The 26,288-nt window shown below is 33.6% G+C and overlaps 1 protein-coding gene across 4 annotated transcripts; it reads right to left on the reverse strand.

Moving 5' to 3' along the window:
* Positions 1-950: 950 nt before the first annotated feature.
* Positions 951-26,288, reverse strand: LOC123536029 (tektin-3-like). 4 transcript variants are annotated; one of them, XM_045318804.2, is made up of 12 exons: positions 26,153-26,288; positions 17,021-17,209; positions 15,570-15,587; positions 8,937-9,110; positions 8,411-8,589; positions 7,333-7,418; positions 6,123-6,260; positions 5,429-5,499; positions 4,980-5,123; positions 4,424-4,646; positions 3,249-3,403; positions 951-2,847 (listed from the first exon to the last, which is right to left on the reverse strand). In XM_045318804.2, exons 2-12 carry the CDS (start codon positions 17,029-17,031, stop codon positions 2,616-2,618), a joined length of 1,431 nt encoding a protein of 476 aa, XP_045174739.1. In that variant the 5' UTR covers positions 17,032-17,209; positions 26,153-26,288; the 3' UTR covers positions 951-2,615. The 4 variants fall into 4 exon arrangements, with proteins under 4 accessions (XP_045174739.1, XP_045174738.1, XP_045174740.1 ...); XM_045318803.2 differs by lacking the exon at positions 26,153-26,288 and adding an exon at positions 25,921-26,071; XM_045318805.2 differs by lacking the exons at positions 7,333-7,418; positions 26,153-26,288 and adding exons at positions 7,967-8,052; positions 25,921-26,071.

The following is a 26,288-nucleotide window of genomic DNA, read 5'->3' on the forward strand; positions in this document are numbered from 1 at the left end:
CTAACCTCAAAATCAATGAAGATCATCTGCTGGTCATGGTCAACCTCCCTATCAACTTTCATGATCCTATGCCCAAGCGTTCTTGAGTTATCATCTGAAAGCTGTTTAACTGTTCTGGGTCACTGTGATCTTGACCTTTGATCTACTGACCTCAAAATCAATAGGAGTCATCTGCTGGTCATGACCAACCTCCCTATCAACTTTCATGATCCTAGGCCCAAGCGTTCTTGAGTTATCTTCCGGAAACCGTTTAACTGTTCTGGGTCATTGTGACCTTGAACTTTGATCTACTGATCTCAAAATCAACAGGGGTCATCTGCTGATTATGACCAACCATCCTATCAACTTTCATGATCGTAGTCCCAAGCGTTCTTGAGTTATCCGGAAACCGTTTCACTGTTCTGGGTCACTGTGACCTTGACCTTTGATCTACTGATCTCAAAATCAATAGGGGTCATCTGCTGATTATGACCAACCATCCTATCAACTTTCATGATCCTAGGCCCAAGCGTTCTTGAGTTATCCGGAAACCGTTTCACTGTTCTGGGTCACTGTGACCTTGAACGTTGATCTACTGATCTCAAAATCAATAGGGTCATCTGCTAATTATGACAAACTATCCTATCAGCTTTCATGATCCTAAGCCAAAGCATTCTTGAGTTATCATCCGGAAACTGATTGGTCTACATACCGACCGACCGACATCTGCAAAACAATATACCCCTCCTTCTTCGAAGGGGTGCATAATTATGAACAGTTTTAATTATTTGTTTTAGAAACCTGTCTTTTAATGTCGGTCGACTTCTTTAAAAAGTTTTATTCTGGTATATATCAACAATTTAAGTGGCTCGTCAGTCGACCATCGCTGCGAGATGTATCTTTACAGACAAGTTTCTGGTGGAACTAGAATATGTATATAACAGTAAACGAAAGAATAAATAACTCACACATATGTAAGATTTTTATTGTGCAAACAACATAAGCCTTGATAATTGTGGATCTATGCAAATACATACATATAACAAACATAACTAATAGACCTTTAGACCGGAAATCTCAACACGCATGCGTACACTGATGACTCCGGACATCCTGTTATACTTATCACAGACAAGGGAATTGGATAGTGGCAAGATGTTTTTCTTGCCGTTTTGAGCAAATACATCAACAAGCTACTTTAGCAGGATAATAACTTTAAATTATGACAAAAGCAATACTTTATTTAGGGTAATACTGATAAAGACAGTCATTCAGGGGAAATCTCGAAAAGGATACTGAACCATATATAGTACAATGTAAGCTTCGGATTAAACAAACACTTTTCATATCAAAATTTACAGGAATAATTTATATTAAGCTTTGAAAACAAAATTCATTTGACCTCTACCTCATATACACAAAATAATTATAAATACAATTTGATTACATTTTCACACCAGAATGACGAATGAAAAATACTGTTTTGATTGTAAGCAATTTGCTTCTATTCTAAGCATCTAATCTGACTACTTTTACTAGTACTGGGCAATGATAAAGTTGGATTCTTTATCTCAATCATAAATGAATGATTAGAAGAAACCATTTCATCTTTTGCCTTTTTGATAGATATCGCGAGCTCTTCAATGCTGAAGAACCAATTTGCTACCTATCGCTTATGACTCGAATGAAAAAAAAAACTAAAATAAATACATGAAATATAAAAACAAGTTACTAAATGAAAAAAATAAGCACACTGTACATAATTAACATTGTGGAAAAAGATAACAATATAATACTGTTTGAACCATGAGAGAGTGAAATTCCACACCCATTGTATTCCCCTTAATACAGCAACTCTCGGTAGCCGTCAAAGAAAAGTCTTAAATTCGATTTGCCCATATAGTTGTGTAAAATTTAATTTGATTGTAATAAAATATTGGTCAGTATATAAACTTCACAGCGGCTTAAGAAATGTTATATTAGGGGGAATAAAAATACAAAAAAAATGATAATAAAAACCAAACAAGTTTATCTTATAAATCTAGCGTGTTATGAAGGTCAAAAATATGCCTACTAAGTAAGCATTGCCAAATTCTTGTAAAGGTTTAAGCACAAGATAAAAGAATAAACAAACAATAGTAAAATGTACAAACTTTTAAAACGCTGGTAGTTGTTCATGGCAGTTGGAAATTTGTTTTAATATGACCGCACTCCAAGAATTCAACGAACATGGACAAATGAACTAATGTATTAATTTACATTCAGATCTATAAAACCTAACTTGGGCGCACTCCATGAAATGCGTAAGATGAAAGAGGCGAGGCTGGCAAATTTCTATCATGATAGGAGTCATAACCATAGTTCAGATGGTGACATCTCGTGTGTTTTCAGAATAAAAAATATCGAGCGTATGGGCGACTTTAAAATGCAGTTTGATAACAACTTTATAGCACTATAATAAGTTGGCTTTAAATGTTGACAAAATTCCTACAATCACTTCATATTCTTAATACAACTCTTTTGGTAATAGTTTAATAATCACACGCACTAAATGTGGTATGCAGCATGATATTTCTTTATTGAATAAAGTGTTCAATTAGAATGGTTTAACAAAAAAGTCTAAAGTTTAAAGTCCCCTAGCAAGTAGGCATTTGGAAAATTGGTCCAACTTTTGGATCCATTGGGAATCCTTTGCGCATGCCCATGCAATACTGTGAATCTATTCTTAGACTGTTCTCCTTGACCGAGATGTCGTGTTCCAAGGTTGCCTTTGTTTTCATCAAGCGCGCCAAACTCAACTCTGAGGCCTTCAGACGCTCTTTGAGTATACGCACTGATTCTCTGATCTCGCTAACTTCACGTTGCAGACTGGAAACACAAGAAATGAGAATAAAATACCTTCTAAACATATTTTTTCAAGTATAGTAAGTAAGTTGCTGTGCATGTAATTATGTTTTAACTCGTAATCTCTTGTCGTGATATTTTGCATGTAACTTATAATCTACCTGATATAGTCGTGACATTTTGTATAGGCTAGTAGCTAAATTTTGTGACAGTTACATGAACAAAAAAAGTCAAACTCTGTCACAACTTTAAAACATTTACATCAAACTTCATACCCAGATACCTCGGTATCAAAAATGCTCTTAATTTTTGCTGTTTCTGTATGCAAATGTACCTCTATATATAATATTGTTACTGTTTCATTTAACCCGTTTCAAAGTCATTGTAGCGGTTGTGTTATCTAGAATATATGTCCAAGTACTCACGATTTCATGACTGGATCGTTACAGAGCTCTACGTTGATACGTCTCGTTCTCTCGTCCAGACGTGACTGTGACACCTTCATTGGTGCCTCCTTGTCTTGAATAGCCTTTCGTAATAACTCGATATTCTTCTCCATGTCGAAGATCTCCGCCATAGTCTGAATAATAACACAATTAACAACCCGTTTTAAAAGCTTCAACAAAAAATGCCCTTACGAAGTGAAAAGAAATAATTTGGAATGGTAAACAGTTACCAAAGATCCATGAAATTAAACATATCTGAAAGTCCCATAAGAACATCAAGTGAATCTCCCCAAATTTCATGAAAGCAAAATGAGATCAGTTTAAGAATAAGGACATATTTTAGCGTCTATATACCAGAAGAATTGGTCCCAGTGATATGAGATTCCACGAGAAACGGCCAGTTTCGATTCTGTTATTCATTTCTTTGCAGTAACTGAAACCATTTATCATCGGTCAACTTGTTATGGTGTTAAACGATGCTAGTGCAATACGGTATACTAGTAAATAGAAATAGTATCTAGAACTTAAAAGGATAGTTATGTAGTGGTTCTAGGTATATAGACCACTTCCAACAGCCTTGATGTTTGGTTAACCCTTCAGCTACTAAGTTAGGGTATCCGCCTATAAATCACGAGTCCCGGGTTCGATCCTCCTAAGAAACTGGGGTATTTTCTACCCGAAAAAAACTACAATGGCAACGAGGATGATTGACCGACTCATACATTTGGACGAGGCTAGAAACTGATAATAAGTTCAGTTGATGCCTCAGGCTAGAAACTGATAAGAGGTTCAGTTGATGTCTGGTCCTTCAGTGTTAGAGAGGAGAGATATGTAGTAGTTGTAGGTATATAGATCACTTCTGACCGCTTTGCTGTTGTGTAAACCCTCCAGCGCCGTGGTTAGAGTATCCGCCTGCGGATTACGACGCCCGGGGTTCGATTCTCGGTACAGACTGGGGTTTCTTCTCTTCGAAAAGTTGTTACTGGGACTTATTTACGATATCTGAAAAGTAGAACACCCAACTCTAAAAGAAAACTTTAGTAGTATGATTCCTTCCATGATATATGCAAACGCAGTGGCTAGCCTTGTTGCATGTTTTCCTTGCATACTGTGTTGAAGAACCTGGATTTAATTTTAAAAAATCGTGTACTTACTCTCTGGAGATGAGCCTGAAGTTTATTTCTTGCATCTGTAGTCTCGCGTATTCTCGTGTTAAAGGCGTTATTCACTGTGTTGAACATGTTCCACATGTCGTTTGCACATGCACGGAGTGTGCTGTCAATCTCTCCCCGTAAACGCTCGGAACATGCACGTTCTTTCTGTGATCTAGCGATGTTTTCCTGTGTGTATCTTGCCCAAGATTCTGGAATGGTGATTCTGGAAAATACAAATATTCTATTTATATTCCTGAATATCAACTTGAAGCCTTGATAACAGCTACAGAAACATGAAAGCGCATTATTTAGGTACAAATTAGTTGACTATTTTATTAGATCTATATTTGATTGTTGTACATGTATAACTCTTTATTACTATCCTAAATCAGTAAAAAGACAACTGCCGAATAGTATACTATTATATATATTATACGCGTATACTCTTCTAGGGTGACGCAACCACTGAAGATGGCGGTGAAATATTTGAAACATGCAGAACTTAATGCACGAAACTAAATACTAGTAACCACATGAAATAATAGTGTATACATACGTGTTATCAATACTTTCGATGCCTGGGTAGTAGCCAGTGCCGGCTGACCCGTTTCTGTAGGACTGGATACGGTCGTCAAGGCCTTGCGCGTGATGTTTGTCCTTGGCGTCGATCTCAAGTGTGTGCTGGGCAGCACGGTCCATCCTGGAAAGAGACAAAAGCTTTGTTAAAATAATTAAAAAGTAAAAGAATAAAAGCAGAAAAAGTGTATTTTAAATCAGATTGAATATTTAAACAATTCTTATCAAAGAGATATTTCATTTTCCAAATTTTGGTATGATACGAGTGTCACAAGTGAATTGAAATTTATTCAAACTACATGTACATGTAATTCTTTTCCGAGAGTTCCATTGCTTCTAATGAATTCAACGTAAATATGCCAATAATATCGTCTCCTCAGTTTAATTATAATATTTTTATTACTAAAAATGAGCGACAGAAAATATTACTTTAGTTGGACGGAAGCTTTGTCCAAAACTCTCTTCATTTTAGCTTGACATTTCTTGATCACGTTCACCTCCTGGAATGTTGAGAGAAATCTTATTGAGCACGCATATATATACACAAGCGGTTTATGTTGATATTCATAGTTCTGACGGCGCCGAAGTCGATGAAGTGATTTCAGAATAATGATGATGACGACAACGACGACGACGACGATGATGATGATAAAAATGATAATTATTATGATAATGAAGAGGATGATGGTATGTACACTTATAATAGGTCATTTGGCAAAGAAACTGAGTGAGGACTACTGATTCTGCTAATGAGTGTGGTTCAAGGTTGATGAATAGTCACAAAAGCAAAATTAAACGATAAAAATGTAAAGAAGATTCATATCAAAGAAGACACAGACAGTAAAAATGGTTATTTCAATTACAACGCAAAGGAATTTCTGCAGTCGACGGCTGTGCTTTAAAAGCAAACAGAAAAAGAGCAATGAAAGAATGAGTAATGTATTTAACAACTGTTCAACAGCAGCAATAAAAGAAAAAGTAATACATATAACGATTTTTCGACAATAATGCTCTAAAACTTGGCATCTTATGCATAAACGAGGAAACCACATGATAATGTTTACTAGTATATTTCTGTCTAGATGTGACAGATTATTTTCTGAAATATATATTATATACTTACTCTGACGAGTGATTTCTCAACATCGTCGTTGACAAGATCAATTCCTTGTCTCTTTTCTCTGTGCATCAAACACTCCTCGGCTATATGTAGTGGGTTGGCTGTGTCTGACAGGGCTTTCTCACAGGTGCGACGGTATTCCTAAATAGCAACATTTGCAATGAAAACGTGTATACCATGCAACATGTTGATAGATATGCGAGTATCTGCGATTGAAAGCGGAATATATGTACACATTAAAACAAGTGGGGCACTTTTTGGCCATGCTTATTTATTCATTTTAATATGAAAAGTCCTTTAATAGTTCTATGAGAAATTCATTCATCGTTCATGGGGCATGTATAGAAATATACGAAACATTCTATAAGTCATGAATTCCATTTTAAGATTTAAAGAGTGGCTTTTTTCAATTCAAGTTGATATGCTATGTGCAGCTGCAAACTTTCTACATTGAATATTCTTATAAAAATAAAGACATCTTATATAAGCAGTGCTCAGATTTGAGACTGGACTAATCTACTGAAAGTTAAATGCCATGGTGTTCCTTCACCACATATTCTTTCTTAAACTAATCGTCAGATTTTGACACTGTGCATTTCTACATATAAATGAAAATAAAAACTACTGAAAAGCAAATGTGCAGATCGTCTATGTGTCTGTACAGTCTATATATAAAAGTACTATTGAAAAGCATTCTGGGAAAGGAGCCTGGATCTGGTACATATATGGTAGAGGGCAGACTGACAATTATTGGACAAACGACAAAAGGAGGTTGCAAACTAGAGTTGACATATAGTTTGGCTTTTGGATCTTTAGGTTTAAGTGTAAACAACAAATACGAACATAAGATTAGTTGATAACACACAGCGACATAGCCAAGAATTGCAATCTAATTAACAACTGGTACATTGCGAGATGTTTATTCTAGGCAAGCAGAGCAAAAACACAATGACACTGAGATAAGATTGTTAACTGAATCTGTGACATAAAGAAATGATCACGCACTACTTAGTAAATTATATAAGAAGAACCTCTCTGTGTATTGTATATGTTCTTTGATCTATAATAACTATATAAGATAGTATACATTCCAGAATTGCATCGCATTTTACGAATTTTAAAACTAAATGTATTGTTTCAGCAAAATGTTTGCCAACGATATTTATCAAGGAAATCAACGATATTTTCTGAATGTCACGTGGCAAACATTTACCTTCAAATTTTCAATCTCGGTTGCTAGGGAGTTGATTTCCATGTTAAGTTCGCTCTTCCAAAATGCGATGTCATAAACACGTTCGCCTGAGGAAAACAATAGGGCAGATAGACATGCTCCTTGGTATAAACCAATTGTCGAGGTTCTAAAGCTGGGTTTTGGAGGCATTTCATTGGTTGTTTCCAAGCAAAATTTGAAAATCGTCAAATGACAAAGTTACATTCTTCTAATACTGGACTCCAAACTCAGTTTTATAACCTTAGATATAGTATTTTCTCATAACAAGTACCCTGAGATCACCGCTCATCTAGTCCAGTTTTGTTGTTGTTGTGGATAAGCATTGTTTAAATAACAGACCTACTTGTAGAATGTTGGCAAAATATATGTAGGCTACGTCTGAGCATTTGATTTTATATTTCAATGTTGGATGTCAGACAAAATAAAGGATCTAGATTGAAATGACTCAAGCTAGAATTACTGCACACGTTATGATCTCAAAGTCTTTGTTAGGAGCAAGTAAAAAATGCATGCATGCTAGTTTAGTAAACATGTAAGAATGATGCGCAGAAATTAGAGGATGTTGCTACTGAACGTCACGTGATTACCGACACTGGGAGTCATTCATTTGGAATACCTCTAAATTCCCATATTCTGTTTCTATACTGTTGATTTCATTAAGAAGTTCTGATTTCCAGAACGAAATGTCCTGAACACGTTCCCCTGAAACAAAATGAGTCCGGCAACATGAAAAATAGTGCATTTAAAATGACGTCATTTCCTGTAAACTCTGTGATTGCCTTTCCTATCAGTAGTCTCAAAAATACAATAATACATTTGACATTATTGACATCAATTTTATTTGAAAAAAAATCCTGATTACATCTGATTGTAATAAAATGTGATGAAAACTTAAGATTATCAAATGTTATCACTGGCGGCTGCAAAACGAAAGAAGGCAAAACCTCGAGTCGTTCATTGCTGTTTTGTTTTAACTTAAAATGCAAAATATGCATCTGTCCTTTCGGTAAATTTAAGTATTTTCACAGACACATCAATGCACAATGCGTAGAACTCCTACCTAATTTTTTGGTGACGTCATTCTGCCTGTTTCTGGTTCTGGCGTCTGTCTCCTTCATGGCTCTCCAAGCATCAGCTCGCAGACGCTCGCCGAAAGCGCGCTCTTTGTCTGACAGACTGTAGTTCATCGAGTTTGAGAGACCCCAGTCATTTGGTGTGTAGCGGGAGTAGATTGTGTTTCTGAAAGTTTTCGAACAAATTTTCTTATGAACGTTTTTTGTTTGTTTGTTTGTTTGTTTCGAGTTAACTTCTCCACATTTTACTGCCAACTTCGCCACATTAAAGTATCAATATTTCCAGATATATTCATGTATTATCACTGTATATATATCTTTAACATGAATGCACATAGATCTAACTAAAATCAGAATATAAACAGATTTGTGTTTGTTAACACAAAACTTAATCAGATATCATACTTGTAAGGCTTGATTTATATTATGATCATTATACACTACAGTAAAAACATAGTCGCGGAAAATACATATTATGGGTGCACTTGGATATTGGCATATTTACAATAGTACCTGGCAGGATTAAAGTAATTCTTAGCGTGGCCGAGGTCCATTGATCTTCCGGCGTAACCTAGATGTCGTGAAATAGTTTTGTCGGACACGTATGGCAGTATTTTAGACATTTCCGGTGTGAGTGGGGTGGCGCTCCTTGAACGGACTATGGCCGGACTGTCGTAGTATGCCAGTCTGAAACAGAAGAAATGTGTAATGCTTATAAAGTGAGAGAATTATTGCCAGTTAAGGCTTCCTTTTCTTTTAAAATACTGTAAAATGAAAAGTAAAGTTTTACGTTTTATCTTTGTTTTGTTTTATTTTCAATACAATTTCCCATATTTAATTAGCTTTATAAAGCGATATATGTAATTTTCTGAAAGATCTGGATGTAAAATTTAACACAATCTTTGTTATGTCATACAAAAAAGAACCTCGATCAGGATTCACTCCTGTGCTAGTTTTGAGACTTGTGTGACATTTCGTTACTTGATACATTTGAATTCTATTTCAATTCCATTAACTCAGTATAAGTAACATTGCTACGAATCATGTTAATAGATATCCTAATAATGATGATGATGATGATGATGATGATGATGATGTTCATGATGATGATAAACTCCTGCTAACTCATTGCAACAATACTCTAGAGAAATATGCGATGGAAATCTTATTTAGCATGAGGCATACAAACAAAACAAATGAAAATGATAAATAAATACAGTGAATTAAAATACTTCCAATCTTCAAAAGCAATTTTTGAAATAAAAACCTATTTTGTAATTGCAAAATACAATTATTACATCGGCAAGAATATATCATTTAATATATGTTCTACATCAAGACTACAAAACAGTCTTCTGTAACAGAAACATTTTAAGTTCTTTAGGTCGTTTAAGTTCTTTTTTTATTGAATTCAAATTCACCAAAATGAAATTTAGACATTTCCACTCTGGCTTGTAATCTGATATAAAACATGTCTGCGTGTTAAAAGGGCATATTTACACAGGTAGCATTTCTGATTTTCACCTGGGAAACGCGATCATTAAACTCGAATTAATTTTGCAAGCACTTTTGCTCACTGCATGCGACTATCCAGTTCCTAATCAATTATAAAGTTCAGTACAAACAGCAGATTGTGACAGTTTCACATCATTTGGAAATACGATGTAAGGTCTGTCAATAATTATTCTTTATTTATTTTATTTCTAAAACTATAAATGGAAACGATCTTATCGGTCGGCTGGTGTTATCAGGTAAATGATAAATATCTTTCAAGTGTTGCGGAAATGCACGAGCATGCACTCTGAATTAATCATGAGTTTAATATAAATGAGCCGTGCCATGAGAAAACCAACATAGTGGCTTTGCGACAAGCATGGATCCAGACCAGCCTGCGCATCCGCGCAGTCTGGTCAGGATCCATGCTGTTCGCTAACGGTTTCTCTAATTGCAGTAGGCTTTAAAAGCGAACAGCATGGATCCTGACCAGTCTGCGCGGATGCGCAGGCTGGTCTGGATCCATGCCGGTCGCAAAGCCATTATGTTGGTTTTCTCATGGCACGGCTCAAATACATGTTAACTTTCATGATGATTTTACTACACATTGTTTAGTGAAATATTGAAAATACATCAGTATATATTCTAATGACATCTGTAAATTCCTCATAATAATTAATAAAATAAGCTAGATCCAATAGGAGAAAACATGAAATAATGAGAAAATGTGTTTGTTTTACATGTAAGATCAAAATATCTTTCACTCATGAACACCATATTTTACATTTTCACGTGTGGCCATGCCACTCATGAACATCATATATTTGGTGTTCAATCGGTGAAAGATAGTTCGATGATTCACTTTGACGAACAAATATCCCAGATTTGTTCATGATTTCTAAAAAAATCTAAATACAACTATATGTTACGAAAACAATTTTTTATATAGAATTAAATCTTATATTTAATGTATTCTATCATATAAACTGACGCACTTTTTATTGTCAATTTGTAGATGAAATAAATTACAATAAAAAACTACTGGTGTAAAGTTGCTGAGTGATACCCAGTACAATCGTTGCTAGTCTCGTGTTTAGTTCCCCTTAATATAATTATCCACCCAAGTACAAGTTGATATTTCACGGATATTCAATTTTGATAAAAAGGGTATTTTTTTCTTTTTTCGATAACTGATGTCACAAGTACAGAAAACCATTTGGGAACAGTTCAGCAAAATCTACTCTACAAGAATCCTGTGTCCGAAGTAAAGCAGGAAAAGTGGCTTAACGAAAAAACATGAGCTGATCAATGCTTATATTTTGCTTTTCAAGGCAAGGCCAATAAAAATGTGGTTCAAGATGTCTCGGCGCTTTTAATGAATGACTAGTAAATATGCATCGAACATGCAAAAAACTGCATCAATTAACTCCATGTTCAGTAAAGGCAGATTCTGCATTATCCTAGCCTGCTGCACTGTGGACTGCAGCAGAAACCATGTAAACGTTGCACCACGTGAATGTCACGTGTATCACGTGTATATAAATATTCTTTTAACTCGCAATTAACGATATTTGGCTTGTTAATGAAATGTTAAGTTGTAACAGAGAATTGTTACATGCTCGAAAATACATGCGGTAAGAAATTAGTTCGTTTAAGATAAAACAAGACACTATGGAAATGTTGTAGTTTGACATGATCACAAATGTAAATAACTGATACAATTCGTATATTTCTTTAAAAAGATGTTTGATTTAGACAAAAATGATAATCTTATTAAAGTAAAAGCGAAAAGAAGAGAGAAATGACACAGGTATTCAGCTAAAAATGCATCTTCGTTTATAAGGAGCGTTTCTAAACAAGCTAGGTGTGTATGGATTTTGCATCGATCTACAGCTACGGCCGTGCGTAATTCAAACTACCAATTACCAAATGATGCCTGTATGTTGCTACCATATCATAACCAGAAGTTGTTTTGAATAATTTCTAGCTTTAATTTGTTTAGACGAAAAATGCGTGTGTACTGCTAGAGTATATCAGAGATCTATTAGTAGACCTTTATCACGGACACGGACATGGACATGTAAATGTAAACGTACTCTGTACTTCGGTCAAATTTGGGGGGTTTTCTCAAACATGTTTTAAGAATCATGGTAACTTGTTGTACTTTAAAAGTGTGTATTGAGAATATGTATAATCATAATTATAGCGCTTTTTTAAAAAATTCTGTAGAGGGAAAGTTTAACCCTGCAAAGTTGCATGCTGTATATTCTTACAAAAAACGCTGACCTTTGACGTATTTGTAATTGTTTAAAAAAGGATGGGATATTCTAAAATAATTAAAAGATACACAAGGAATTGAAAAAGAAAGGAATATGAATAGAAATTACAAAAATAACTGACGGTTGGTATACGAGTGTAATAGGGAGGTTTAAGGGTCTGGGTGTGTTTGGGAGAATACTAAAATATTAGAAGAACATAAAACTTATTTATTTGTTGTCTCATGTTTTGGTGGTCAGGGTGTAAGAGTCAGTGGGATTGAGGTAAAAGGATACTTAGAAAGAATATCAGCTATAAGACGGCCTGAAAACACCGGATCTACGTACTTTTGATGGGTAGTAAGGTTAGTTGAGGAAAATGTTAATGATACTTCCGAGGAGGCTCTAAGTAGTAAAAAAAAGACTACTTTCTGTAACAATTTGGAACCTTATTTCAATTAAACGTGCGATATAGTTCTAATCGTAAAGAACTGTAACTTACATTTATGAAGGTCGATTTTCAGAGGTTTACTGTTTTACGTTAGTACTTTTGGGTAGTGATATAGAGTCTGTTAAAAACGAAAGTTAAGTTTTGCAGTATATTTCGTTCTAAATAGTACCTATCTATTTTAAAAGCTTACTTTATTACAAAATAAATAATGTGGTTTACTTCGTTTTGAAGAGGCTGCGCTTTTGGTGCGTGGCATTCCCTGTTTGATATTTTTCTTTGTTTTTACTGTTTGTTCTTACTTGTCTATTTACACTTTTGAGATGAAACCATTGCCGTTTGTACAGACATAAAGAGTTGGAGCATATGAGATATTTACCCTTTATCAAGATCAATCCTTAAGGAGGTAGGTTACCTTCATATTTGTATGTGCGCATGTCCAACCGGAAGCTAACGTGACGATTTACGACGGCGTTTACGACAAACTAAATGTGTCTGTATATTCATTCTTCTGAAAATTAATAATGAACCTGTCTTCGATCTGATGCTTTATGGTTTAATAATGCAGAAATAATGAAAAAATTGCCGCAGAAACGCTTCAAAACAATGTTGCCTTAAAATGACGTCATTGACGTCATGACGTTACGTGTCAGTTACCGCGCAAAATAAATAGCTTTTATCTTGAAAGTACGTAATTCTGTGCATTTTCTTTACTTTAACTATTTTCAAATAACCATTATTTGCTGAAATATTGTTTACGAGTCTTTTGCTCTGAATAATAATCAATATTTTGCTTCTTTTATGTAGATATATTGAAATGTTATGCGGAATGTAAGAAAATGGATGATGATAAGCAATGTTATTTGGAATATAGTTGGGTGAAAGGTTACTTGTTACGGCCATTTTCAAATAAAAAATCTAGCAGTTTGATTTCTAATACCTATTTTTCAGGTTTCGTTGATAATTTGATACTTATGTACTAAAACTAAGATCTAAAATTGTTGCAATTTCAGTAGAAAATTGTGGTTTCTTGAATTTAATTGATGTTACCATGGAAACGAAGCCCGTGACCTATGTATCTAAATGTAAAATTTAAAAGCGTTGACACTGGTCTATTTAGGAAACACAGCTTCGGCTTTTTATTTTCATTTCAACAATATCCATGAGAATAAAAGCAGCATGCTGAACGATTTTTCCATGAAAAATTCCAGACGAGGGGTATTGCTGTAAGTATTCTAAGCTGTGAAATTTGTTTAAATAAATGCAAATAACACGAAAATATAACTTACGTTAGAAATAATATGTTTTAAAGCTACATCAACTAGAAAGATAATCTTATTCAATACTTTTATAAAAAATTAGGACAAAAAGCAAGATATAAGCTATTTTAAACATCTCTGTTGCCATGGTTACTTTGAACTTTAAGAAAAACAGGTTACCATGTAAAGTGCTTAGTATTTTGCTAATAATATTACCCAAATATTCCATGTTGGTCATTAACAGAATAGCACTGAGACCGTCGAAAACCCCTATTTTTATACATAGTTGTTTAAAAATGAGAGAAAATGCGTTACCATGGAAACACGAGCCCCGCGACATATACATTTTAAGCTTATATTAGAAAGCTAACGTGCATAATAGTAAAATTATCAATTATGCAGACTTCTACGGATATCGATGAAACAAAAATACACTGAAAAGTGTTAAATATCCGTATTTTCCTTCTTCTTTCAATATGAAATACCTTTGGAGGGTCATGTTCTTCAAACCTGGATAAAAATTTAACTTGAAGGGACAGAGACAAACGAAATTGAGATTGTAGCAGTTAAAGCTTCATATTACACGAAATACAAAAGAATGCTGCGGTTCAACTAATTTGAATTTACCCTTGTAACAAGGTAACCTACCTCCTTAAGAAATGATTCTTTTTGATTATAGGGACTGTAGTTACGAAGGCATTGAGGAGGTTGACCTAAACATTTAACCAACACTCTTACAAATTATGAGGTTTAATGATTATAGGGAAATTTAGAAGGTGGCCATCTTTGACCCGAGAGCAAAGAGCAACATCGAAAAACCGACGTCGGCGTGGGTTCAAAATAGCCATCCTCATTCGCTTAAATTGATTTAGCTCAATTACTGCAGTTCTGTAAATAACAAAGAGATATTACGATAAAACTTTGATTATAGGTAGCTTTCCATACATGGGGTAACTGCAGCTAATTTCAACTTGTTTGTTACTGAAAATAGAAACAAAGGTTTTCGGTCAATAACTAAAGTTTGGAATGACATATTGTTACCAAAATTGAGAAGAAACATGGTTATAAAGAAAACAGCTTGTGATTGCATTACAGCTGTTTGGGTCAAAGTCCTGTATCTAAATTAATACATAATGTTCTGCCATAAACTATACTTATTTGAGTGAAGAGACCTAGCCATGGGCAATTTGAGTTGCGGTCAGAATTTTTTTACCTATAAAAGAAACAGCTACCGTCCAATGAATTTAGTTCAGAATGTAATTTTGTCACTACGATGAAATTTGTTTTAATTGCGTTGCTTGCTGATAGACTGGTAAAATAATTCTCAAAAATTTACAAAATTGAAAAAAGGTATTTTATCAAATGGCAGACAGTAAATAAAATTACTGGTATTAAACTGAACATGATATTTTATCATCAGATGTATATGTAGATATAAAGTCTGTGTTCCACTTGGAGACAAGATTTATTCGCAGCAGAGGATAACACTGCCAAGAATTATAAAGATACGCTGTGCCTTGATAACTTGGCGAAAACATTAAGATTAATGTCTTAAAAATAAAACAAATCCCTGTGGTTACGTGTTTCAATTTTTGTGTTTTGAGTAATTCCCCAGACTTTGACCATAGTACATAGTACGATTACATTGTCCGTGTCCGTTATAAAGGTCTAGTAGTTATATATACTGTACCTGGTAACACTGCGTCCCCTATACATTCAAATAAACGAAGAGCACGTGAAATACATTTCCGTAGCTACAGTGCCTAATTTATTCATAGATTAGACTATACACGGGACTTTCTTTTGATAATAATCAAATTATATTAATAAAATTTATTTCATAGACTAAAACTTATATTCAAATCACATTTGCAGGCGGTGCAGTAAAATCGAAACATGACAAACCGAGAAGGCAGTCAACTAAAATAAATAAAAGACAAACAATTGTGGTTTGGGTGTGCAGCTGTTAAAAAGAAAGTCCTGTGTAATAAGAAAACAAGTAGTCTGGCGAAATACTTTCATAACTAATATTACTTAGTGGAGACGTCAAGCATATAGGCCTCATGTACATCCAAATATTAATAAAGCATACAGCATAGCTGTTCAAACTAACACAGTACAAGCACACAAAACATGGAAACTTTAGCCTACCTAGCTCTTGCGTGCCATTAATAGTTTATATACTGTGAATTGTGGTGCATTTTATATTCGTGTAGTGTTATGTGGAAGATATCACTTTTACTATTTGATCCATCCTTTCAGTTGCACGGATTTTCCGTGATTTCACTTTTAATCTAAGACAATACCATACATGATGTAGTGACATCATTCTACAGAATTCCAAGGGTGGTAACAAGAACTCTCAAAATTCTAAATTTCAAAATGATTTGTTCAGAAATAATTGTCAAAAGCGACTTTGAGGGGTGGGGGTCCATTTTAAATCCCATTTACTTTGGACACAAAAACACTTCAAAATTTTAATTTGACCCTTTTATGTTTATTTTTTTATAAAATTTTAAGGGTATCTTAGTTAGCATAAAAGCAACATTTCCAAGTAAATAAATTAGTACAAACTAAAATAAAAAAAATGTATGCATAAAATTCAGAAAAAAATTGTTTTCAACATTTTTTGGTCCAGAATTTAGCACAGGGAAAATACATCTTTCTTTTTTCAAATAACTTCATGCCTAAAACACTGAGTAGTTCTGAAGTGTAAAATAAAACAATAAATGAAATGGGTCGATGAGGACAACCCAGCTGTAATGTAGAAATCTACATATAAAATGCTAAAAACGTGTTGTGTATTTACACAAGGATTCTAACCATAAAACTGACATTATTGCTGCAGACATCTTAACAATATCCAGCTACCAACCATTGAGGTCTATAAAATGGCGCACGAAAAAAAACCTGGAAAGGATCAAACAATGAGAGTAATACAGACGGGTCTAAAGTGCTAAATGCTTTTTTTAGATAAATACATTTATAGCGCAAATTATTTCAACAAATAACGGAGCAAAATCTTAATATTCAGAAATGTACACAAGTAGATATCGCATCCTGAATGCGTCACGTCACAATGGACCGGTAAAAAGTTTTGTAATTTACGTTTAAGCGTCTAAAATAAAGACATGTTCTTACTTGTGACTCATGTTGTATCCAGGAAGGGACTCTGACCCCGAATTAGATCCTAAAACAACTATTTAGTGGTTATATTTCCTAATTTTCTAAGTGAACGCTGTCTGTAGCAGTTGTAAAGATGTTGGCGACGTTATCAGACACGTTTCTAAGTAACTGTCACGTGATGATGGCAACTTCCGCTTTGACGTCCTGAAAGAAGAGTATCCATTTTATATCTGTTTTATGAATAATTTATCACAGAATTCTGACACAAACAGCTCCAATGGTCTACATCTGTAATCAATATTAACTAAAGTCCAGTGTTCCGTAAAGAAATGAATTGTGTCAAGCCTTTAGACGATAGCAAGGTCTGCCAGACTAAATGTGATAAAAAATGGAGAAGAAAGCAACCTTTGTGTTCAAGAAAAATGAAGAGAATGAAAATGAAAGTTTAAAATTCGTTCAAACAAAACGCTTAGTGAATAACCTCTCATGAACTTGAATGTCAAATACTTATCGTAACCATGAACTAAAGTTCATTTTGATTTCTTAAACTTGGTTTATATCACCCGCAACAAGGTATTAAATATTCATAGAACTCGTTGTTATATAAAATTCATGACATTAATCGGCTTTCATCGTCGGCAATAACAATAGAATACTGGCATGCCTTATCATTGTTCAAATCCGAATTGGTATTGTGTTTTTTTATGAAATTTACTTGTTCGATTATCGTTAGGGTAAATATCGCCCACAAATACTCATTCCTTAAAAATATACAATGATTTATTGTTCATTTCATGATTTCTGCCTGATTTATTGTTTATTTATGCACTGACTTTCTGAAATAAAAAAAGAGCGCTATGAAAGGTATGTATCAGTATTCCCCCCCTGGAACTCCAGCGCTTTTATCGGTTATTTGTCAATCCATGCTACAGATCGAACAAAGCCCGTTATATTTATTTTTCGACATTTACTTTTGAAAAGTTTGTAGGTATAAATTATGAATGGGAAACAAAAGAGAATGGGTAATAAATACTGTTACAATTTATCGAGCTGAAACAAGCGTTGAACAATGCCGTAGTATACATTGGTAAGTTTCTGGTAACCGACAATCAAATTAAAATACATGTAATGAATATTTTTGCTATTAATCAGATGCCAATCTTTTACACTGAAGTTATACAGACATTTCACTGAACTATTGTCCCACTGGTGATAACAATCGCTACCTACATTAAGCTTTTTTTCACAAATATATGTTGCATACATGCTACAAAAGATACTTCAATGGAATAAAACAATTCAGAAAAACGGTTGCAATAACTAAGTCAAAATAGAGAAAGCAAATGACAAAAAATCGCTTAGATTTTGGCCTTATTGCGAGTACAACATTACCAAGCCCTATCATTGGGACCTACAATCCATCCCCTTATAGAGACATTTAAAGAAAAATAGAAGCAAAAATATCCAGCTAATTAAAATAAAGGTGGCCTTTTTCGTAACGCGCGTTTTCTGTCCATTCTTGATAAGACAGCGGAATTTGGTTCTCATGATTAAGAACCAGTTTGTTTCAGTTCGATTAAAATGTTTTGTGCAGTAGCGGTAGCATGTTTAAGTATTTACATTTTCGTTTTAAGTATGTTTTATAGGTATTTACACCTGTCACTTAATAAAATATAAAACGGAATTAGAGTTGGTTGGTTAAAGCATTAAGATCGGTAAATATAGCCTTAAAGTGGCTTGTATGATCAGTTAGCGGATTGTCTGTGTAGAGTTTTATCAAAAGTTTCAATGATATAGTTATGTCATTCTTGGTTGTGAAAAGGATAAAGGGTCGTCTTAACTTTTTAATTTGCCACTTGGCATTTCTTAAACCAATATTTTACAATTCGTTATAGGATTATCTAATACTAAGGTCTCATTTATCAATTTAAGAAACCGATTTGACTCCTTTCTCAATAAGTTACAATGTATAGAGAAACTAAAATGCAGGAAGGTTCCTGGAAATTATTTAAAATAGTACATGATTCCGATAACATCAAATATTACTTGGAAATATATTTCTGTTTCACAGTAGCATCTAAATATTATAATGATAAATTCATTTTCAATTTAAGAAATCGATCAAACGATGAATAATTTCGTTTCAATTACTTTAATAGCGATGTGCAGGTTCAAATTTCAGTCTCACTTGAACCCCTTTAAGTTGCTTGACAATTTATGTACAAATCAAACCTGCTATTATATCGATCGCACTATAATTAAAACTACAGCATAAAACGTTAAATATACATTAATTCTGTAAAGAAGACGGCTTAATTATTTTAATGCAGCTGACTTCTAAATGAACTTTTACTTCAACAATAAGTACATTACAGCATATACAAAGTGTTCCACAGTTTCGAAAAATTCTCTGCTGTTTGAAAAAAGAAAGCTTGCGAATGTTTTTTTTTTTAACCCTTATCATGCCTTCGAGACCAGTGTAGATCATGATCTGCACTGTTCTCAATTCAGTTAGTATCTGTTTGGTAAACACCCTGGTACTGTCCAAATTGGAAGATAAACAAGTTTATTATAGAAATTTAGCATGGTAAGGGTTAATAAGGTGCCCGAAGGTGTTCTCCGCACGTAACTGCCAACTTCCCCACATGAACCAGAGGTGGAGGACTAGTGATTTCGGACACAATGTCGTTTATCAAATAGTCACGGAGAACATACGCCCCGCCCGAGGATCGAACTCACGACCCCGCGATCCGTAGACCAACGCTGTGAAATTCAGTATCTGTAAACTTGTTTTGAACGAAACAGATTGGCAGCGGTTGAAGACCTTACTACAGTTTCACTGAGAAAAAAAAAAACAACATGAAAGCAGTTTTTTTCCAAATAGTTATCATATTTCACTCTAAATGCATTCACATATTAATATGTATTATACTGCAACCAGCAAGTATTAAAATATGTTTCTCTTTTACCAAGTCAAGTTGCCAAGTGTCTTAATTATGTCATACGTATTATATAAGTTGTCTTGTAGTCTTATATACTTATATTCAATGAGAAATTGATACCCAAATGTCTACAGTTATAATGATTTATAACCAATAACCGATTGAAACACTATTAAAATTTCAACAAGTCTTGTTTAACTCAAATAGCGTAATGAATACACTCGAGTTAAGACACTCGAATACGACTTGGCAACCGGACACGTTCTGAATGATTTCAATAACTCTGGTTGTTTAAAGTATTACAATACTTGTATAGATGAAGCATTGTTCTATACGAAACATGATCATACTGTAAATAATATATTAGTTATTTGAACATAATTTCATTATCTTATTTCTGTATAAAGTGTAATAGCGCCGAAGTAAATCTATCCGTTATGCGACACCAGGCATTGTAACACAATTCTACTTTTTTGTGCATTGAAATTAAACCATTTCAATTAATAGAGACCTGCTTTTACACCCTTCATTAGTTTAAAAACAAAGACAACCTAATTATCAACATGTAGTCATTACAGTAGATTTAAAATATTATTTTGTGGGTGCACGTGTTTGCTTTTATCATTTAGAAAGCTAGTTCCCTAGCTTAACTTAACAACAAATAGCTAGTAGTACACTACTAGCAGCTACATTATCAAACTTTAAAACACTATTAGTTCGAAAACTAAACAATTTGTCATAAAAATGAGTGCCTTCATTAGGGTGAAGTGAACAACTGTTAACCGATTCTTTGATTCAAATACAGACATTATTAAAAGATGTGATGACATAGACAAATTTAATACAGAAAATAGCATTAAACATTTTAATCAATAAATGCTTTAACATATTCATGAGCCATTAGAAGTTGAAAACTTAAGATTGCTTAGAGTCCTTTCAGAACAGCCATTGAGACGATTTCTGTACTAAAGAACTCTTTTCATTGAAATTAAATACATGACAAACAAGATGAATATAAACATATGAAGATGAAAGTGCAAATTATAAAATTTGTCGTAATGAAAAAAGTACAACATTCACCATTGAAAGTCACAAAGAGTATGTTTTAAGAGGTTAACTGTATAAAGATTTTTTCTCTCTCTTTTTGAGTATGTTGTACAAATTGCTTAGTGATGTTGTAATTGATTTAAAGTGTGCAAAGAACATACCAGCACTGATAAGAAAGGTAATTAGATATTTATCTGAAACTTCGACAAAACGATCTAACAGGCCTATGTCACGCAACTTCTAACATAATACTGAAACAGTCTTGCTGTATTTAAAGTGCAATATAGCATTCACCGTGTGACAGAATTGCAGATTTTTTAAAAGTTAAATGGGTCATAAAGTAACCTTATATAAATACAAATGGAAAAATGCGCAAGCGGTCTCGACACTCATTGAACATGAGCTCTGTATACCAGTAAGACTATATCTGACCAGAAACAATAAAAATAGTATGGACATATTTTATGCGTATTTGACTTTATAAAACCTGACCAAAATTGGGAAACAAAAACAACGAATATAGATACTGGACGGTTCTATTTACTGATATTTTCAGAAAGATATTCCTTTGCAGGAAGTCCTCCTCAGTAAAAAAAAAGAACAATCGCCGACTTGGGTAAACTGTCTAAATACTGAATTTCTTTAAATTTTATATATATAGATACTTCAGTGTCACGAGTATGTTATGTTAGATTTCGTTTTTCCCTGACCGGCAGCTACAGTAACCATGAGCAAGCATGTAACAAGATCTTACTTAAATGAAAACAGTCAGAATTTTTTTTTTTTTTGTCACGGCCAAAACCATTTATTTCATGCCGAAGACTGCATCCACCCTAAATTTGCAGAGAAGCAGTCAAAATTTCGAAATGTTTCCATGGTCATATCTGGTGTTTTTCCTTTCATTTTCAATCCTTTTTAATGTATGGCTCTGCAAAATCATTTTCCAGCACAATTTTAGTAAGGAAAACAAACACGCATGTATTATTATAAGACAATAAAATTTCACCCACAAATTCACTACATAAAACCGACTGGTTCACGAATTTAATGAAATTGTGTTTAAAAAGATAAAAAGGTGTATGCTCGTAAAGTTAATCAGGATCTACTTTTTTACGAGAAAAAAATCCCCATCCACCCTGACCCAACATGAGGTACTACCCGGTGGTAAAGTGCTGATCTAAAACTCGGTATAATCGATTCAAGCACTCAACAAGTTTTATACTGTTGCTACACAACATGTACATTAATGGAGAAATACAGGAGTTATGTTCTAAAACACTGAAAGTCTGTTTCTAAGGTCAACTAATTAATTATTTAGAGAATGATTACGGATATTTCAGCTGAACGAATCATGTGTTACGAGGCATGTTTCATACCCAATCTCCATTAAGAAAAATAGACAGATATTTCATCCATAATTGATATCCATATTATGTTTCATGGTGTAGTTATTTACAATGTAATCTTATCTTAAACGCACACTTTATAATTTATTAGTTAAGTAAATAAATGAAATATATTAGCTAAGATCGATACATCCCGAAGTGGGAATTGCAACAGATCATATGCAGATGAAAGAATTCGGACATGAAAAGCTCTTATTCTTGAGTTTTGTTGTTTATTTTGCGTCAACGTATTAAAACTGAAATACGCTTTGCCAGAGTTGACGTTGACGCTAAGGTTTGTCTTGACGGATTAGTCCGTATGTAGCAATGTGAGCTAACGGTTGGACCATCAGAAAGAGGGTGCTATTTTAAAAATTATTTGTAATTATGATGAATGATTTATATTGTTATAAATATAAGTTGAATATATGACTTTCCAATGCTTGACTGGTGCATAAAATGGTTAAATTATTCAACACAGTTGTATTTAACATATTTACTGAACTAAAACGTTCAATACCCCGGTATAAATTATTCATCGTTTCCAAGACAACATTAAAATCCAACACATGGTTACAATTTGACCACATGTCTTAACAAAACAAACTAAGTATCCGCATTATAACAAGTAAAAAGACAATCAACTTTGTCTATAATATACCATTCCCCTTTAGAAGGCATAAAAATGAATAAAACATAATTTAAAACAATATTTAACCAATTTTCAACACTAAACAGACTAAAGAATAATCCATATAAGAGGAATTATTGATTATAAATTAAATCATGCAAACATATTCGCAATAAATATTATCTCAACTCTTTCTACAATAGAATTCGACCAGACTTAGGGCAAAAATTGGTCAACGAGCCAAAAATCTGTCTATGCATTTTCAATCGCATGAAGAGGTCAACCATATGTCAGTATGCAAAATGTTTTAACTGGTAGTAACTTATTTAGTGGAATGAGTAACTTTGGTTTCAAAATGCTAAGATAAGTCAAAAAACATCATTCTCACGAGATTTTAGATTAAAAATACGAGTATTGAAATTTAAAACATGATTTACATTCTTGGATGTTCCAGGAAATATTTGGTTGAAATTTGTAACAACTTTACTAGTTTAAACAAAATATGCATATGCAGCTTGTTTTTTATTTAAAGAAAAAGTATCATGAATAAACATAGAAAAATCCGAAAACTAATACAAAATGTATTTCCTTTCATACATGAAAATGTTCGACCGCCACAAACGCCAGTAATTCCGATGTAATTTGTCATGACAACGTTGCCATGGCTTAAACATAAAATCGCGTTGTGCCTTTAAACCATTTTCAATTACGAATCAATCGGACTCATACAGGTCTAATACGAACTTGTTAGTGAAATTTATTAATGAACTTGAAGAGATTACAACTTTCAGTGAGAGCTTGATAAATGGTGTGTCCTATTTATTTGGGCAAGAAGATAACATTCCTGTAGACGCCAGGTTCTCCATGGAAAGGCGTTAATACAAACTGTGTTCATAAGACGAAATTATTGAGCGCGCTTGTATATCAAATAAACTGCCTTTTAAAGAGCTTTTCAGATAATTTCCTACAAACAGATGATCATGTGATTATTTTAATTATTTGAATATCTAAAACAAATGTAACAAAGATAATGAAATTAAAAAAATGTATTTTGCATATTAGAACTTGGATTGCGTAACAGATGCGTGGACGTTAGTACGTCAGTAACAACGTCATTACGTCAATTTAGTTAAGGCGTCAGTAACTCACTCAAGTGTTCTCTAATCACCTGCTAGCAGAAACAGATGTTCTAAGTCATTAAGGTATATAATTATGCTGGAATACTACCCTGCATAAATTCATTTTTATTCGTTTAACATCTATGACGTAAACCTAATTAAGCCTTATCAGACGATAATTTTACGACCTGACATACTATTTCTATACTTATTGGTGCTAGGATATAAACACTGCTTTCCTCCTTTTGAATCAGACAAACACATTTTTATTGTAAGAGGTCTATAGACCTGACTAACTTTTTCAATAAACTGCATTATGTTGCCTTTGTCCGCACAATCAACTTTAAACTGATAAAACATTCATTCAAAGTAATAAACTTTAGTCTGTAGACATTTGACACAGAATTGTCTGAAAGGCTAAAGAAATTTATTTTTCATACATTTGTGAACAGCACAATAAAAAGACGCAAATTTATAACAAATACGCTGTGTAAATATTGTAGCGGGGCACATGAAATAAATCATTACGTTTTTCTATTGTGAACAGTGGCAAACTTAGAGCATTCCGGCCATTCAATAATACTTAAAGCCGTACTGAATTTACAGTTTACTATGCTGAAAGTGTTTTAAACATTTATATATTCGTGCTAAATAGTTGTAATCAGACGCAAAGGGGTATGGTATATGTTGTATTGTTACACATCATGAAAGATTGTGAAAACCGTTCTTAAAAAAAAAAAAAAAGAATTCGGCTTGTTGGCGTTTAAATATCCATTAGTAGGAATATTTTGAGACTTTTAACTAAAAAACAGGTTAAAAATATATCAAGATAACAATTTACGGTACCGGTATTGAGATCATTGTTGCTGGTTATATTTAAAAGACCAACACCTCTGAAAAGGACTGTATGTAATGCCATTTACATGATATGTGGACATTTTAGAACTTTAAACAGAAATATACTTACTTACTCTGTTCAGAACTAAACAGAGATAGTTATAAAACAGGCTACAAACAGCCTAAAAACTTAGAACCTCGAATTCCATTTAACGTTCACCTATATTGCTAGATCTGTTTTTGTTGGCCGTCGCACCGACACAACTAGAAGTCATATTGGCGACTTTTCAGCTTTAATGTGGAGGAAGACCCCAGGTGCCCTTCAGTGCATTATTTCAACCACCCACCTTCCGTAAGCCAACTGGAGAGCTTCCTTACGTGAATAATTCAACGTCCCGAGTGAGGCTCTAACCTACATTGGTATGGGACAAGTAATTTGAACTCAGTGACTTTAACCACTCGGCAACGGGGGGCCTCTAACCTAAATTGTAATGATAGAGTTGCCACCTACGTTTCGTTTCATTAAGTACTTAACAAAATGTGAAAGAAGTATATATTGAACATAAAAACAAATCTAGATCTAATGGAACTTAGAATCTACTTAAATATTTGTTTCTTCAATTTTGAAGGTTTTTCCGGTTAAACACTTCTTTTTAATTTCTTTTGAGAAAAATCGAGTAATTCGGTTTCATGATACTTGAAAATACTCTCAAATAACCTTTTAAATCGCTTATAAGGAGAACTGTTTGCGTTGAAAGTCCATTTAGCTTTTATCTTGGTCATTTAAATCCCCCTATGTCATCGATACCTATGTCAAGAAGTCATTTAAATTTTATCCAATATTTAAGAAATTTGAGCACAAGATCGATCGTAAAATACATAACATGAATATTTCAAATTATAATGAGATATAATTAAAACGTAATCAAATGTATCTAATTAAAATTTTACTCACGAAAAAGAAATCCTTCCACTAACAAGCTACCGTCTCGTCGCTATGAAAATGGAGTCGCGTTACTATGGACAAAAAGTAACCTCACACCGGATTTTGCACTTCCGTTGCAACGTTAGTTTAATCCCCCAATATATCAAATAAATGCAGGGTTGCATTAAAACAAGGGAAAATGCGTAAAACTGACTTTCAATTTCAGATTAAAAGTTGTTTAAATAATAAAAAACGTATTTACCTTCACACATGTACAGGATATTGGACACCAAGGGTCGTTACCATAAATTCAATACAAAATGTAAATCTTCCGATAAACCAGTGGTTAAATTCTACTGTATATATATGTACGTTTGATCATTCATTCAGCAAGATAA

This window comes from Mercenaria mercenaria, chromosome 17 (assembly GCF_021730395.1).
Source record: "Mercenaria mercenaria strain notata chromosome 17, MADL_Memer_1, whole genome shotgun sequence".
Lineage (NCBI taxonomy): Eukaryota > Metazoa > Mollusca > Bivalvia > Venerida > Veneridae > Mercenaria > Mercenaria mercenaria.

Bases quoted from the DNA above. Each gene is read 5' to 3' on its own strand.
- LOC123536029 (XM_045318804.2), bottom strand. The intron at 7,419-8,410 runs GTAGGAGTTCTA...TGTTTTCCTCAG, and splicing joins TGACGTCACCAAAAAATTAG to GCGAACGTGTTTATGACATC. The intron at 3,404-4,423 runs GTAAGTACACGA...GTTATTATTCAG, and splicing joins TTCAGGCTCATCTCCAGAGA to ACTATGGCGGAGATCTTCGA.